The sequence below is a fragment of the Pelobates fuscus genome, chromosome 6 (assembly GCF_036172605.1).
Source record: "Pelobates fuscus isolate aPelFus1 chromosome 6, aPelFus1.pri, whole genome shotgun sequence".
In the NCBI taxonomy this organism is placed as follows: Eukaryota; Metazoa; Chordata; class Amphibia; order Anura; family Pelobatidae; genus Pelobates; species Pelobates fuscus.
The window spans coordinates 119,648,525-119,665,466 of NC_086322.1; the positions used below are offsets into that span (position 1 = coordinate 119,648,525).

Consider the following 16,942-nt stretch of genomic DNA (forward strand, 5'->3'; position numbering starts at 1 on the left):
GCTTCCCTCCAGAATTTTTTCCTGTTTCCAGCAGTCAGACGTCCTGACCAGTCCTCTGTCCGTTTGAGGCCTTCCACTCGGTTCCCGGTCAAGGTACCCGGTTTCCGGTCACGAGACCGGCACGTTCACGTAAGTTAGGCGTAGGAAATAGTGCCCCGCTATTTCCCGCCGTTCGGGCCTAAAAACGTAGGGGTAGGCTCCCTCTATCATATTCGTACAAATACACGCTTTTTTAACCGATTTCAGTGTTCACGCCAAAACAGACGAACGCTCGGCACTTTATCACTGCTTTTACATATTCGTACGGAAACTACCTAATCTATTATTATTTATATACACAGTAATATTATTACGGGCATTCTCTTATTTCCGTTTGGTCACCCAGGACCAATCTATTTCGTACGATTAAAACACAAACACCTTGCTCTAAATCCATATTCGGCTAGTTCTTATTCAAATAGGCTACAGTATGCACTAAGTTCTATTTCACGAATTCTACTTTTCTTTACGTATATTCCCTGTTCGGTCATATTGCTACTGATACCTTTTTTTGTCAGTTTGGGGATATAATTAGCTTGTTTAAAAATCTGCCTTGTGATTTTCTTTCTATGTTAACCAGTTAATTTGTTTTACTACTTTTTAAAATATCCACGTCTATCATAAACGTACAGTTTCTATACACTGTGGCAGGATGGCCAGGCTCTTCACAAACTTCAAATGCAACAGTCAGGATAAAATAGTACTGCAGTTTATTGTCACTTTCCACAATATATACAAGGTTGTGCTCTCCCACAAAATAAAACAAAAAGAAAATAAATCCTACTCCAACTTGGAGACTTACTAAACAGTATTACTAACTATCCAACTGGCCAGCTAATCTAGTTCCCAGTTTTAAACAAAATGAAATACAGCACTTTAAGCAGGTTTCACACAGTACCTTTGTCTCAGGCTTAACTGCCTCCTCTCTCCCAGCTGTTAGACTCTCTGTCTTCAGAGGCTAACCTTTTAAAACCCTAGTGCTGGTTAATTACATTCACCTGGTATATAACATTCAAGGGGTGACTCCCACCAATTAACCCCATCATGCTGGGAATAGAGAGCACTCCAATCTATTACTAACAGAAAGCCTCTCTGACCTTGCCACAACACATATTTACCTATTAAACACTTTATTTTGTCACATATACTAATAAATACTGTTTATAAACACAATATCTGGCACATAAACGTCTGTACTATTCATTTTCCATATAATCACGCTGTCACATATTTTTGGCTTTACAGACTGCATCGGTTTCTCGCTTTTTCTGCGCTAAAGTTGTTTATTTCAAGGTCTTTTATTACAGGAACAGGTATTGTTTTTTATCACTTTGCATTATAAAGCCATAGGCCTAAAATGTTTACATATTGGGTTTTATTACTTACCTCCACACCTGTCGTTAACTATGGAATTTTTCTTCGGTTAACCCTTAGCTCCAGTATTATTCTAGGCTTCCCCCGGTTCTACACAGTTAAACCGTTTCGCATAACGTAATTTCTTTATGTCAAACCAAGGTATAGTTCACAACTCGTTTGTTACTACACCTCATATAAAACCTATCACGGTCTCAAGTTCATTACTACTTTTCCACAGGCTTACGCCCACGGTACGTTAATTCTTTACTATTATTTCTACTCAGACATACGATCATACAGCCATCAGGCTCCGGTAAACACCAAAACCTGACCCGGTACTCAGCCATACCTTCAGGTACTTACGTCTATACCCAAATACGTCCAATCGTCACCCCAAGGCCTCATCCAGCCTTCTCACAAATATCTATTTCAGCCCAGTCACACACTTAAACCTTCCAGATCCCTCAATGCAGGATCTCACGTTGCGCGCCTAACAAACAACCTACTCCCAATTCAAATCATACGCCACCACGATACGCATAAATACGTCAACATCTGTCTTAAAGCCTCAGGACTCTTCCTCAAGGACAGCATAAGACGAGACTTACCACACTTATTACCACCAGAAGGTTCCAGATACCATTCGCAAGAAGTCAAGGTTAGTATCTACACAACATTCCAGTCCTCTCACCTTATCCTTAAATATACAATCGAACTGGCTACAGGGTCTAGGCTAATGCCTTAGCGCACCCTATCAGAAATCCCGTCCCAACGAGGCCTTCCATCCCCCCCCACCTCAACACGGAGGTACGGCCCCACGCCCAAATCATAGTTACAAGCCTCGCATGCCCTACTACAGGGCGCTAGTCAGGGCCTCACCTGTCACGGCCACACGTTTTGATTTCTCTCTACTGTCACCGAGAGGCCAACATCCCGCCACCACGTCTGTGGCAACTACGTCATAAGCCAAATCATAGGTAGAGCCTCTCACCGCCACTTGGCATTAGCAGGGCCTCACCTATCCAAACATTCAACAGTTAAGTTTTTCGCTTTGGCATCTAGCATTACAGTCCAGTTCTTCCATATACACCACCCCACATACCCCGCCTACTTACCTTACGCCCCTTCTAATATATCTTTCACATAATCATTCCTTTTAGAATGTCCCAAGAACCTATTCCAACCAAAGAATTGACAGAAGAAACTCCATTCACGCCTACCAGACCCGGGTCTCCAGGTGAATCACTCACTCTTTCAATCCCCACGTCCTTGAGAGCATGGACTATTCCCAAAATTACGGCCGAGCTTAGGCTCAGGGGAATCCCCTTTCCGGTCACAGCTAGGAAGGCTGAACTTTATAGGCTACTTACTCACCAAGCCCCCAAGCCCAGGCCAGGGACTAGCTCTCAAGGACAACCACCAAGCAACAGCACGGCCACCCAGGATACCCTGGCAGAGATCTTGGCCAATCTACAGACCCTCAATAGCAGGCTATCTAAGGTGGAAAGCGCCATCTCCTCCCCAGGTACTACCACGGTAGTCCCAGTCGCTTTCAAGGCTGTACCTACTATACCAACATGCCCTCCTATACTCCCCCCTCCAGCACCGGGCACAGCCATTACACCATTTGAGTCACCAGCACACTCCGTCCCTGACTCTATCAGGAAAGATATCCTAGACGGGAAGGATGTGTGTCTGGTGTCCTTGCTCATAGCCTCACAGGATGTACTTGTGAACAAGGCAATCAATTACGGTGATCTCTGTGGTGCTCAAGACAAGGGATGCCAGGCTTAATCATCTGGTGGATTATCTCACCACAGGGTTCACTAAAGGGTTTCTCACGGGTATTGTAGCCATTCCCCCAGGTACACTAGAATGCCCTAATCTCCAGTCAGCACGTTTAGACCCAGTCTCCATAGACACTCTCATTGCCTCTGAAATCACCAACGGTTTCATGATCGGCCCCTTCACCTCTTCACCATTCTCCTCCTGGTGCACTAACCCCATTGGTATTGCTATTCACAAATATTCAAAAAAAAAAAAAAAAAAAAACAACAACAAAAAAAAAAACGTCTAATTATTGATTTATCGGCACCGCACTCATTCCAGCAGACGAATTCTCACTTCAGTACGTAACCATCGACGACGCCATACAGTCCATCATATCATCTGGTAATCGACCCTGGCTTAGCAAAACGGACATCACAAACGTTTAAATTACTACCCATGCACCCCTCACTCTGGCACTTACATGGTGTTAAATGGCGAGGGAAATATTACTTCTCTACACGACTCACTTTCGGTTCTCGAAGCAGCCCCAAACTGTTCGACATTTTCGCAGAGTCACTATGCTGGCTGCTTCTGAACGTCACCAGGTGTCACTCCGTTATCCACTACCTCGACGACTTTTTACTAATAGAGCCAGGGTCACCTTCACCCACAGCAATCAGAAGCACTACTGCACTATTTTCCACACTTGGAGTCCCTTTGTCCACAGCCAAAACTATAGGCCCCACAACTAAATTGACCTTTTTGGGGATAGAACTGGACTCGGTTAACCTCAGAGCTAGCCTCCCCCACGACAAACTGTCACGTTTGAGAGGGGAGATGACTTGTTCCTGCGGAATGATGTTTGCACTAGAAAATAACTTCAGTCCCTTCTCGGATCCCTGAACTTTGCAATGCGCATCATTCCGCAGGGAAGGTCTTTCATATCCAGACTCCTTTGCCTGCTGCACGGAGTTCCGGACTCTGGCACAGTTTCTTTGGACCCCCACGCCAAGGCTGACTTAGCTATGTGGGGGACGTTTTTGAAGGACTGGAATGGAATCTCCATGTTTATTCCCCCTCTCTCCACCTCTTCACCCATCATCCACACAGACGCAGCAGTCAATACCGGTTTTGCAGCCATTTTTGGGAACCACTGGTTCAGGGGCCATTGGCCCACTGATTCGGATGCCTTGCCAGGATTCAGAGAGACCTCAGCACTATTTGAAATTTATCCCATTGTGGCGGCCGCACACACCTGGGGTCATCTCTGGTCTGGCAAGGCAGTCAAATGCTACTCTGATAACTCGGCAGCTTGCGAAATCGTGAACAAAGGGCGATCATCTTCCCTGACCATCATGCGGCTGATTCGCAAGCTGACCTGGTTGGCAGCATCCGGCCAGTTTCACTTAGTTTGTTTTCACATCCCGGGTATTCACAACACGGCCGCTGACGCTCTTTCTCGTTGTCAATTTCAGGCATTTTCTCAGGCACTGCCAACGGCTCACCTACAACCATCAGGACACCACGGTTCCACGATCTAATCCTGGATTAAGCACACTCTTGAACCGCGCTAGAGCTCTCACTCACCAAGCATTATCACCAAACACGGCTATCACTTACAATAGGGCTCTTAATATATTTAATAAATTCACAGCAGAGTTCGGTTTACAAGGTGACTTCTCTATTCAAACCATGGTGGCTTTTGCCTCTTTTTTCCACCTACACCTTAAACTATCTCACAACACCATTAAACTATATCTCACGGGGGTCCAGCACCACAGCCTCACCTTTTTTTCCTAACAACACACCTTTCCTGTCTTCATACCCCGTCAAAAAGGTTTTGAAAGGAATATCAAAGGTTTCACCTCCACTCTCTACCATTAGATTACCTATAGATGGGCCTATCTTCAGGTCACTTAGCAATCTCCTTGACACAGCCCCATTCGACATCGGCACAAATACGGTGATCAAATCTGCTTTATATCTCGCTTTCTACGGTTTTCTCAGACCTAGAGAGTTCACCGTAATTTATCAAGGAGATACGAAGCTAAGACTTAAAATATCACACCTCACTAAGATCACTACCAACTTTCGATCCCTACAACTAAAACCAACCGGTCACTACACCCTACTATAATTCCTCTCTTCCCTACTGATAATGCCTGGTGTCCGGTAAAAGTACTAGACCACCTACGGTCAACTCTGCACGGTCACCTACTGGACTCTCCGCTCTTAACACTACAAGGGCACCCGTTAACCACAGCAAAATTGATGGTTCATATCAGAATTCTGTTATCTAAGCTCGGACACAACCCGATTGCATTCTCTAGGCACTCCTTCCGTATAGGAGCAGCCTCTAGCACTAACACACCGGTCCATATCATCAAGAGACTGGGGCGGTGGAAATCCTCCATATATACTGCATATATTCCACAGCCGGAGAAAGAGCTTCGCCAAGCTTTCAGCAACTTGGTTTTGTAAAAAATGCAATAAAGTGTGTATTTCTCGAATTTATCTTTTTGCCCTCTTTTATTTACAGGCCCACTCGTACGTTCGTTTCGGCACACCACAACCAACTTTGCTCACAGTTACTATCCATTACGTATTTAAATTCCGAGCACAAGTTAAAAGGCCTGAACTTGTGGAGGCCTGAATTTGTGGGAGGAGTAAGTCCCCTACTTAAACTCCCAGCCCCTACTCACCTCTGCCTTTCAGCTGATTGTTCCCACCCACCTACACCCTGTTATAATTACATTCTCCTTGGTGGGCCCTCTTTTATTTACAGGCCCACTCGTACGTTGGTTTCGGCACACCACAACCAACTTTGCTCACAGTTACTATCCATTACGTATTTAAATTCCGAGCACAAATATATATATGATCTAAGTATATATATATTTTTTTACACTTTTAACTTTATTTGATTTTATTTTCAGCCAGCAGGGGGACCAACTGTCATTACAGTTAGTCCCCCTGCTGGCAATACAGAAGCCAGCTATACCGGCCATGTGATTGTGAGGTCCTCGCAAGGACCTCACTCTCACATGACCGGGAGGGACCGGAGGAGGAAGAACTGCTGCGGGGGGGGCTCCCTGGGAGTCCCCCCAACCGCGATCGCCGGCGTGGGACCGCCGGCGACCGGGTAAGTTACTAAAAACCGGAGGGCGTACTATTACGCCCTGCGGCGTTTAGAGCCGCTTTTAAAAGGACGTAATAGTACGCCCTCCGGTCATAAGGGGTTAAGCTGACATTCTTTTGATGACTATAGAGTCCCTTTTAGAAAAACTATACAATTGATTTTATCAGTGATAAGCCAGTGTTTGTAATACGTAATCTATATTCTCACCACAAAAACATTGGTGTCTGTTTTCATTAAAAATAAACTTTCTATCTCAACACCGTATTGGGCTCTTGTACTCACTAATTCTTCCCTTTCAACAATCTCTGATAAGTCATAATTAAGTACTAATTAAGTTACCTTTTCTGTGCTATCTGACAGCAGAAAACCATTAAACAACTGTAATGAACACTGAAAAGTAACTTTTCTTTGCTGCTAGACTTTGGTTTAAAAATAATGTTTGATGCTCTTATTAAAATAAGTTTAATTTTATGAGGAGTCTTCAATAAATCATATTAAGCATAGCAGATGCTGTTGGTCTCCATTAATCAACTGGTCTTATGAAGGTTTTAGGAAGGAGAAAAATATGTATATGTTTCACTTGAGATCAAAGGAGTAATCTAAGGGTTCTCTAAGAGATATTCTAAGCAGCATAACTGATTTAACTTGCTACAATGGTTATGTTGTCTTTAAAGAAGACTTGTGAATTCTATATATTCTTACATTCTTTTGACAGAAATTGTTATCTAAGTCCTTGAAGTAAAAAAAGAAAATTAAACAAATCATACTTTTTGTGTCTCTGTTAAATATATGTACCTATACTCAAAACTCTGCAAATGTATTGGATATACAGGGTTAGTTTGAAGTATAATTTTGGACCTCTTCTCTTTTCACTTTTATTTTTACCATAAAATCCTTGAGAATTATGGCCCAATTCGAAGAGGCCCTTTGAAAAGCAGATATTCCGTCATATGAGGATTAAAATGGTTACAAAACCAGTGCTAAACACTTTGGCTTTAATAATTCTACAGAGGGACGGATTTTCCATAAGGCCACTGAAGCCTTATGGAAAATCCAGCCCTCTGTAGAATTATTGGGGCAGCAGGCATGAGAGGGACAGAATAGTGATGTCGCAAACATAACATTTTCGGTTTGCGAAATGCAAACGCGAACTTTCGCAAATGTTCGCGAACCGGGCGAACTGCCATAGACTTCAGTAGGCAGGCGAATTTTAAAACCCACAGGGACTCTATCTGGCCACAATAGTGGTTGAAGTGGGGGGAGGAGACCTACTTTCTTTCCCCCCCCCGGCCCCCACCCCAGGTGGGTGGGTGGGGGCCCTAAAATTAACAATAAGGGGGGACCTACTGTCCCCCCCTGGCCTCCACCCCTGAGCGGTGGGTGGGGACCCTAAAATGAACAATAAGGGGGGACCTACTGTCCCCCCCCCTGGCCTCCACTCCTGAGCGGTGGGTGGGGTCCCTAAATACAAAGGGGGGGACCCTAGTCACCCCTCCCCCCCAAAAAAATAAATTATCTCCCTACCTACCCCCCTCACCCTAAAAATAATGAGGGGGGACCAAAGAACTTTCCCACTCTGTGTAATATGATACAGAGCACTGTGATTGGATGGCTTGAAATCCATCCAATCACAGTGCTCTGTGTCATTTTACACAGCGTGGGAAAATTGAACTTTCCCACGCTGTGTAAAATGACACACAGCACTGTGATTGGATGGCTTGAAATCCATCCAATCACAGGCTCTGTGTCATTTTACACAGCATGGGAAAATTGAAATTTCCCATGCTGTGTAAAATGACACACAGCACTGTGATTGGATGGCTTGAAATCCATCCAATCACAGTGCTCTGCGTAATTTTACACAGCGTGGTAAAATTGAACAGGCTGCTCACTGTTTACTAGACATGCTCCTACTCGCAGTATAGCGAGTAGGGGCAAAATGTACTAATACTAAGTAATTTTTACTTAGTATTAGTAAATTTGGCTGAAAGACCAATTTAGGTCTTTCAGCCTTTTGGTAGATAACTCCCTAATACCGTGGGAATTAGGGAGTTATCTACCAAGCGGCTGCAAGAGACGTCCCGAGGTGCCGAAGTCCCGAAATTCTGAAATGCCGAAGTTCTGAAATTCCGAAGTGCCGAAGTTGCCGAAGTTGCCGAAGTTGCCGAAGTTGCCGAAGTTGCCGAAGTTGCCGAAGTTGCCGAAGTTGCCGAAGTTGCCGAAGTTGCCGAAGTTGCCGAAGTTGCCGAAGTTGCCGAAGTTGCCGAAGTTGCCGAATTTCCGAAGTGTCGAAGTGCCGAAGTTCCGAAGTTGCCGAAGTTCCGAATTGCGAAAATCCCGAATTTCGGAATGCCGTACCTAACCGAAAATTTTCCCCATGCACATGCCTACATCTTTATAAGAATGAGCTCTCTGGACTTTAACTTGTCCAGTGATTGCGACACACATTTGATCATGTTCTTAAGAAGCGTGCAAGGAAATTTAACAACAACCTCAAAACCAAAATGAGCAGATAATTCTAAGATTCAAGCCTAGATCAGAGGTCATTCTATATGTAGATATTTAAGGTTCCAATCTTTAAAATTGATAAAGTATGCATGTTTGATAAAGTAAGTATGTATGATCCTAGATGTTTTAGACCAGGGGTGCCCAAAAGTTAGGTCCCCAGATGTTAACTACAGATCCCCATATATAACTACAACTCCCTTGATGCTTTGCATGTCTTTAGAATGACAAAGGAAGATGTTTTCAAACTTCTGGGGATCTACGTTTTGGGCACCTCTGTTTTAGAGACTTTACTAACCCTTGCTCCCAGAGGCAAAATTCTTAATTTACACTATAATCTGCTATTATTCTGGCCTGAAGTATGATGTTTCTGCTCATAAGAGCCTTTGTGCAAACTGGAACACACACAGCACAGTATAAGTGATTGTGAATAGAATTCACGTAAACATAAACAAGGGGCATGGAGAGACAGTGAGCAAGAAGAGGTGTTGGGCTCCTGACAGCAACAATCCCCTAGTGCACTTTTCTTTTAATTCTGCAGCCCTCTTCCTGTATTGTATGCACTTTTCCACCTAGCCATTTGCTGTACCAGCTTAGACCCATTGTTGTGAGTAGAAAGGGTACTTTGGTTATGTAGAAAAGGCTTCTCTGTCTATAAGGAGATCCTTGTATGTATCACTTTTTCTGTATGGTACAGGTGCAGGCTTCCAAGGCCACTCCCCAAAAACCTTCATAAAGTAGAAAGAATGATGGAGCCGCAACACTAAGTTAATCAAATTAAGATTTATTCCACCATAAAGTGGACCCAGCAACATTGCACTACTTACAGTGTCTTTGTCAAGCTGACCCAGCAACGTTTCAACACATGCTGTGTCTTTGTCAAGCTTCAGACAAGAGATCTACAGCTATGTTAAGTTGATTTAAGAGATATACCCCCAATTACAAATTAATCCTTATTTCATGCATGTTTTTTTTAGTGTATATTTACTTAAGAGTGATTGTTTTTTGTTTTTTTAAATTTGAGCAGTGGAGTGTCTCTTTAATGTAAAGTTGCTTTTGTGCTTATAGAATACATATAAATACACTGCAAACAGGTATGATAATCAGACTTAAGCATGTGAGATTTCATAAATCATTGCCTAAACATTATAGGTGTACCATATAACAAAACTGCATGCTCCCATTGTGCATCTAAAAATCACGTTTTATAAACTCATAAACTTCTTTCTTGTAAACAAGACCAGAACTCTATCTTCTATATATGGTTTAATTTTCCTGCAAAGAAGTTGTATTTAGTTTAACTTAAAGGACCACTCTAGGCACCCAGACCACTTCAGCTTAATGAAGTGGTCTGGGTGCCAGGTCCAGCTAGGGTTAACCCATTTTTTTTTATAAACATAGCAGTTTCAGAGAAACTGCTATGTTTATTAATGGGTTAAGCCTTCCCCCAAATCCTCTAGTGGCTGTCTCATTGACAGCCGCTAGAGGCGCTTCTCACTGTGAAAATCATGAGAGCACGCAAGCGTCCATAGGAAAGCATTGTAAATGCTTTCCTATGCGACCGGCTGAATGCGCGTGCAGCTCTTGCCGCGCGTGCGCATTCTGCCGACGGGGCGGAACGGAGGAGGATCGGAGGCAGAGATCTCCCTGCCCAGCGCTGGAAAAAGGTAAGTTTTACCCCTTTTTCCCTTTCCAGATCCGGGCGGGAGGGGGACCCTGAGGGTGGGGGCACTCTCAGGGCACTCTAGTGCCAGGAAAACGAAGATGTTTTCCTGGCACTAGAGTGGTCCTTTAATGATTGAATTGTACAAGTCAGACTCATAACTATGCATTGTTCACCTGCTGCAGTAAAATTAATTGACACTAAATTAGAATAAATTAAATATTTCTTCTTAATTTTTCTTAATAAATTCTGCATTATTTCTTTATCATTACAGAATAAAGGAAGCAGGACTAAGCCATAAATATTGGAAAAATGCTCCTGATTCATCTAGTTGCAAGCAATGTCCAGTCATATATACAAATCCAGTGTGCGGATCTGATGGTCATTCATATTCTTCACAGGTAAGAATCCCAGTTTGGTTGTATATGTCAATAGACCTGCTAAATTGTAACCCCATTAGAATGTATAGCTGAATGCACATTATTAGTTATTGTATTTTGCGTGCTTGGGCAACAGTCAGGAATTATGTTACCTTACTATATTTCTAAGTTGAATGGCGTTCTCATTTCCCACCACTAAGGACAGACACAAATGAAGGAAATGGGTGCTAATGTCATATTTATAGCTTCAATCATGAATGGAGTAAGTGATAGAAGCTGCAGTTGCCTTTAGATTAAAAAAAAAAAAAAAGTTTCATTAATGTTTTCTGATGATTAGAACTGCTGCCAAATGATAAACCATATCAGAAAAAAAAATTCTTAGCTGTCTCTTGAAAAATTCTACATTGGTTATGATTAGCTGATGGATCATGGATACTTATTGGTCTGGGCAGAAATTCTGAGCAGAGGTCTTTGCATGAAAATCTTGAGTATTTACACATGCGAACACCTTTTATACTTCATTGTATTTTTTAATTTGTAATGAATTATTTTTATAATGCTTTGAAGTAAAACTGCTAACAATAAATTGTGTGAATATAGAGTTCATAGTATGAAGGGTTCAACATACAGTATAAAATATACTTAACTGAAGTTATCTTAATTAAAAACAACATAGTGCTCTGTGGACAAATTATTTAACTGACATTACATAATTCTAAGCATGCCAGTTATGGGATGCCACAGAGTCAGCTGGGTATGGAACAGCTGCATTGCAATCTTTTAAAGTCCCCACACATATTAGTAAGACTTTGTGTCTGACTGTAATGCACTATAGAGGTTACGTACATGATAAGCAATTATTAGGCAAAATTCTAAAAACAATTACCATGGAAACCAAAGCAAAATGTTCAGGCTGGTTGCATTACTTCCCATTCTATTAAGTCATCCCTAGTAAAAGAGGAAAATGAGCTTTAAGGTACAAAAATATTCAATCTAACACCCAAGCAAGGACAGGATTTACAATGAGTCACAGCAAGACACATTTTATTTTAGATATTCTAAGAGACATCAGTAGTCTGTCCCTGTCTCCACAGGTGGTAAGATTATACAAGAGTACTGCAGTTATATCCTCATATGATAAGAATTAGGAATCAATAAAAAAAAATCATAAGCTATTTGTAGCTGAAATAACATTCAATTGAAATCTAGTTTTAGCAGGATTTGTGTCATCTCTTGTTTTCGTTTGCTTAACATGTTTTGTCACAAATAGCAGGAATTATTGTTTACCCACTCTCCATTGGTGTGTGATATGTGGGTGCTTTAAAATTAAAAAATAATACTGGATAAAGTGAAAAGCTGACATTAAGCATTGGTAAAATAGTGGATGCATTGTTGTTGAACTGAATATAGTGTGAATATAGACAGTCTGTGCAACTCATTATAATAAGATACTATAGTCACTTAGAATCAGAATTCAATGGTAGAAATAAAAATCATAATAAGTTGATATGAAAGTCATCATACACCTTTCATATTAACCATTAAAACCTCAGTGCAGAAGGTTTATTCAAAGACAAATCAATAAACAACTAACCCTGTATTAAGTAATACATTTATATGGAAGTGCATTCTTGAAAATCAATTAGAATCTCAATGTACTTTCGATTGTATTTGGTTAGGGCAACACCATTGTAATAAGCAGAGCTGCCATCAGATGGACAATTTTTATGATTTATGTCAAAATTGTTGAAATTAAAACACAACTGAGGCCCCAATTTAATATTTGAAATAAATTCGTAATTCACTTTAAATGTTTGACAGTTCACACTTTAGTGAATGACATTGCTTGGCTATTGTAGGAAGGTGAAGAAATGGACAGGAAATGCACGTTCAATATGTACTGGTTTTCATTTGAAACTAACTTAATGAGTGTTAACAAATGATATGCCATGATATTCTCTCTTCTCCACTGCAAGTGAGTGGTACTGTTGCTGCTTTGATAACATGTTTTGACTGTTAATTAAAAAATGTTAAGAAACACTGTGGTTTATGTGTGAATGTGCAAAACATTTTTCTTCAGTTGTTACACAGCCCAAATAGGCGTATTGTGCAAGATACATTCATTGACACTGCATGTGGAAATCCATAATAATGTGAAACTTTAATTCTATCACATAAATGACTTTACATTACACATATTGGAACATACCTTTATAGGTGCAATTCTTTGGCTGTATGACAAAAACAAGGGATATACAAACAGAACAGAAGAGGCTCGTAATAAAATAAAGATTGATAGCAGTTTGGCTGTTGGTGACTGCAATCATATATTTAAAGGATCACTATAGTGTCAGGAAAACAAATGGTTAAAACCCCTTCAGTTACTCACCTTATTCCACCGCCGGGCTCCCTTATCTCTCCTTCCCCGCTGACGTCAGCGAAGCGGAATGCTCATGCGTGGCAGTGCCGCGCGCGCATTCAAAGTGTCCACTATGGACACTCTGCGTGATGGAGGCATAATATGTCTCCAGCGTTGCAGATGCACCTCTAGTGGCTGTCTGGAAGACAGCCACTAGAGGCTGGCTTAACCCCAAATGTAAACTCTCTGAAACTGCTATGTTTACAGCAGGCAGGGTTAACCCTAGAGGGACCTGGCACCCAGACCACTTAATTTATCTGAAGTGGTCTGGGTGACTATAGTGTCCCTTTAACAAAAGAAGATGGTTGCATTATATAAATACCCTCGCAAATGTTTTTTTTTAAAAATGCCTAACCAATCACTGAAAATCCATTTAGTTTAATTGCATACTAACAATTGAAAAATGAATATTAACATTGCATCACAGGTCAGACGTTGATGCCAGACAAATTATAAATGAAGGAACGATAAATAGAAACTGAATGGTGTCATATAGAGTAATGGTAAAACAGCAAGTGAGTACGTAAGTGGATGTATGCAATAAATCTAAAATTTGTTCAAAACCATTCACTGTAAATACCATCAAAGGCAATAGTTTACATTTCCAAAAAGAAATATGATACAACACTTCTAAGTATAGAGTCAGGGTCTAAAATTGAAAGGTGGAATTAAACTTAGTACTTTATTAACAAATTGGTCCTTGAAATAAAAATGAATAATAATTAAAAGCTTGGAGTGTGAAGGCTCCAGACAAATAATTCTAATTTCTAAGAAGATTGCTGAAACCAGATCCCCATTGTGAAAACACAAAACTACAACAACGTGTAATTCAACACATAAAACTAAGAAGTACAAGTGATTTTAATTTTGAAGGAGGAAGTTGGATCACATATTAGATACACTAAATGTGCACTAAATATGCAAGCTCCTATGTACACGTTCCACATGATCCACCTGTATTTCTGCTACATTGTGATAGAAACCTACAAATAAATTGTTTGCAAGTATTTTGAAATATTATGCGGGCTAGAACTTTGATTCATATGATCAAAATATAGTAGTGCTGAATTTGAAATATGTTTTTATAATTAATGTTTCAACATTTAACAAGCTACTCAGAATATATGTATGAAGTAGTAATTCTGTTTCTCAATACTTTTTCACCAAAAAACGAATATACTGCGAGAACTATTTAGCTGGATGTTGGGACACAGTGTATCTTTTTATGGCTGTGTACTAGAAAATTAGTAATAGAACTGCACTATGCAGATATTTAGCATGCTTATTGTGTATTTCTCTCACCTGTATCTCTGATCAGCCCTAATCCAAATTGTTACAGAAATATATATATATATATATATATATATATATATATATATATATATATTTCATCTATAACATACATACTTATGAACTTTTATATACAGTTTATCTAACATGTGACCCACCACTTCTACCTTTCAGTTCTATCTGTTGTTGTCGTTGTTGTCGTTTTGAGTTTTCACATTAAAGTGCAGTGTTTCTATCATTTATAGCTTGGAGAAATGACAAAACAGGTGGGATATGATAGAAACATTTAAATATATAAAGGGAATCAACGCAGTAAAGGAGGAGACTATATTTAAAAGAAGAAAAACTACCACAAAATTAGAGGGATTAAGGTTTAAAAATAATATCAGGAAGTATTACTTTACTGAGAGGGTAGTGGACGCATGAAATAGCCTTCCAGTAGACGTGGTAGAGGCGACACAGTAAGGCGACACACTAGAACCATGCATGGGATAGTCATTAGGCCATCTTAGATATAAGATAAGGACAGGGACTAATAAAAGTAGCTAAAAAAATTGGGAAGACTGGAAGGGCCGAATAGTTCTTATCTGTCAGCACATTCTATGTTTCTATGTTTTACTGCAGCTGTAAGCAACTACCACTCAAATGTTCCAAAGAAAGATTTGAACCCCTTATTTCTTTTTGAAACAGCTTAGAAATGCAATCCATTTTTACATTCAGGGAGAAAAAGGACTCTGAATAGATCAATTGAGAAGAAAACTGTTTTTAAGATGACAGTGACACATTATAAAGTACAGTGAAATATAATTGTGATATAAGCATAATAATAATCACAGTTCGTACTTTGGTCATGTGGAAAAATACAAAAACATTCCACTCTGGTTTTAAGGACATTTCCTTGTATATGATCTATAAACCAAAAACCTTATATGAAAGCATTCTGACAAACAATAGAAGATGTTGGCAATGGAAAATAAAATCTTGAGAATCACAAGTGCCTACCCTGTTACATTAAGAAGCTTACATAGTAAAGACGAATATCTTCAGTAACATTTCTCTGTATTTGCTAGAGGCTATCATATGTTGACTGTTTTAAAGTACAGTCTGTAAAGTGAAGAAGCAAAATGGCATTGAAGGAACAAAACTACCTGTAGTTACTAATGTAGTTACTTGATCTTTGTTAGGTTCATTTATGAATACCTTTCACACAATAGTCATGAATCAAGGACAATTTCGTAAAATAACTGACAGGGTGATTCACCAATGTCAGAATTTAAAGTAAATTTAAATTGAATATGTAAGGCCAATAAAGCTAAACTGGAAACATTCTCTAATTTAGCTATGGTCTAGTTTGGCTACCATGCTTAAAATGAAAAATTGACTTTGAACTCATTTTGAATTCTCACTTTCATGAATAACCCTGATAACGAAATCCTCTATATTTTTATAATCCTAACTATAGAAGTGTACCATTGTATATTAAAGGAACATTTTCTGACGCTATAATGTTAAACTATACTAATTATATTAATCCCCTGGACCACCTTGCATCACTTCGAAAATGGGTTTTTACTCACCCTTTCTCCTGAACAGTGCGGGTCTTGCCATAGCAGGCTCTGCCTGAATCTACCTCCTCACTGCACAGAACTAGATTCAGAGGCACCTCTAGTGGCCATCTGGGTGACTGCCACTAGAGGTGTTACTATGCACCAATGTAAACACTGCCTTTTCTCTGAAAAAGCAGCATTTACATTGAAAAGCCTGCCGGGACAGGCTATAGACACAAGAACCACAACATTGAGCTGCATTGGTTGTGATGACTATAGTGTCCCTTTAAAGGAACACACCATTTATGAACAACAATTTAATAGATATACCTAATAGAAAATATGCATGTAATTTGTTATACAAGTTTTCTTCTGGGGCATATAAACTCGTGAAATGCATTAGCTGCAGATCTAGTATCTGCAGCTGCTGCAAGCCCTCCTGTTCATCCCCAGCACAGACATTCTCTGTCCAGTCATAGACTCCCCAATGAGTTGTATTACAGTTCACTGAGAACTTTTTTTGCACAGCAGGTAAAGTCTTTGCTCAGCAGGTGCAAAAATGTGCGTTGACCAAAAACTAAATGAGTCATTGGTTAACAAATCAATTTACCTGAAACAAAACCCCTCGATTCTTTGAAAGTGTATGTGCCTTTTTCATTTGCTTCTTGATTTGAGGCCAGAATGTATATTTATATTCCAAATTAATTAATTTAACAATGAGCAAAATGGTTTTGTTTCAGACAAAGCAACTTTTTTTATCAACAAAACGATTCATGATGAAGGAGCCAAACCTTTTGCACAAGGTGCCTTAGAATGGCCAGACTCTACATTAGA

General features: G+C 40.2%; 1 protein-coding gene across 1 annotated transcript in view; it reads left to right on the forward strand.

The window, feature by feature from the left end:
- SPOCK3 (SPARC (osteonectin), cwcv and kazal like domains proteoglycan 3) overlaps positions 1–16,942 on the forward strand; it is a 272,759-nt gene that overhangs the window by 172,206 nt on the left and 83,611 nt on the right. The window contains exon 5 of the mRNA XM_063458196.1: positions 10,747–10,873. Coding sequence (XP_063314266.1) covers positions 10,747–10,873 — 127 coding nt within the window. The remainder of the gene's footprint in view (positions 1–10,746; positions 10,874–16,942) is intronic.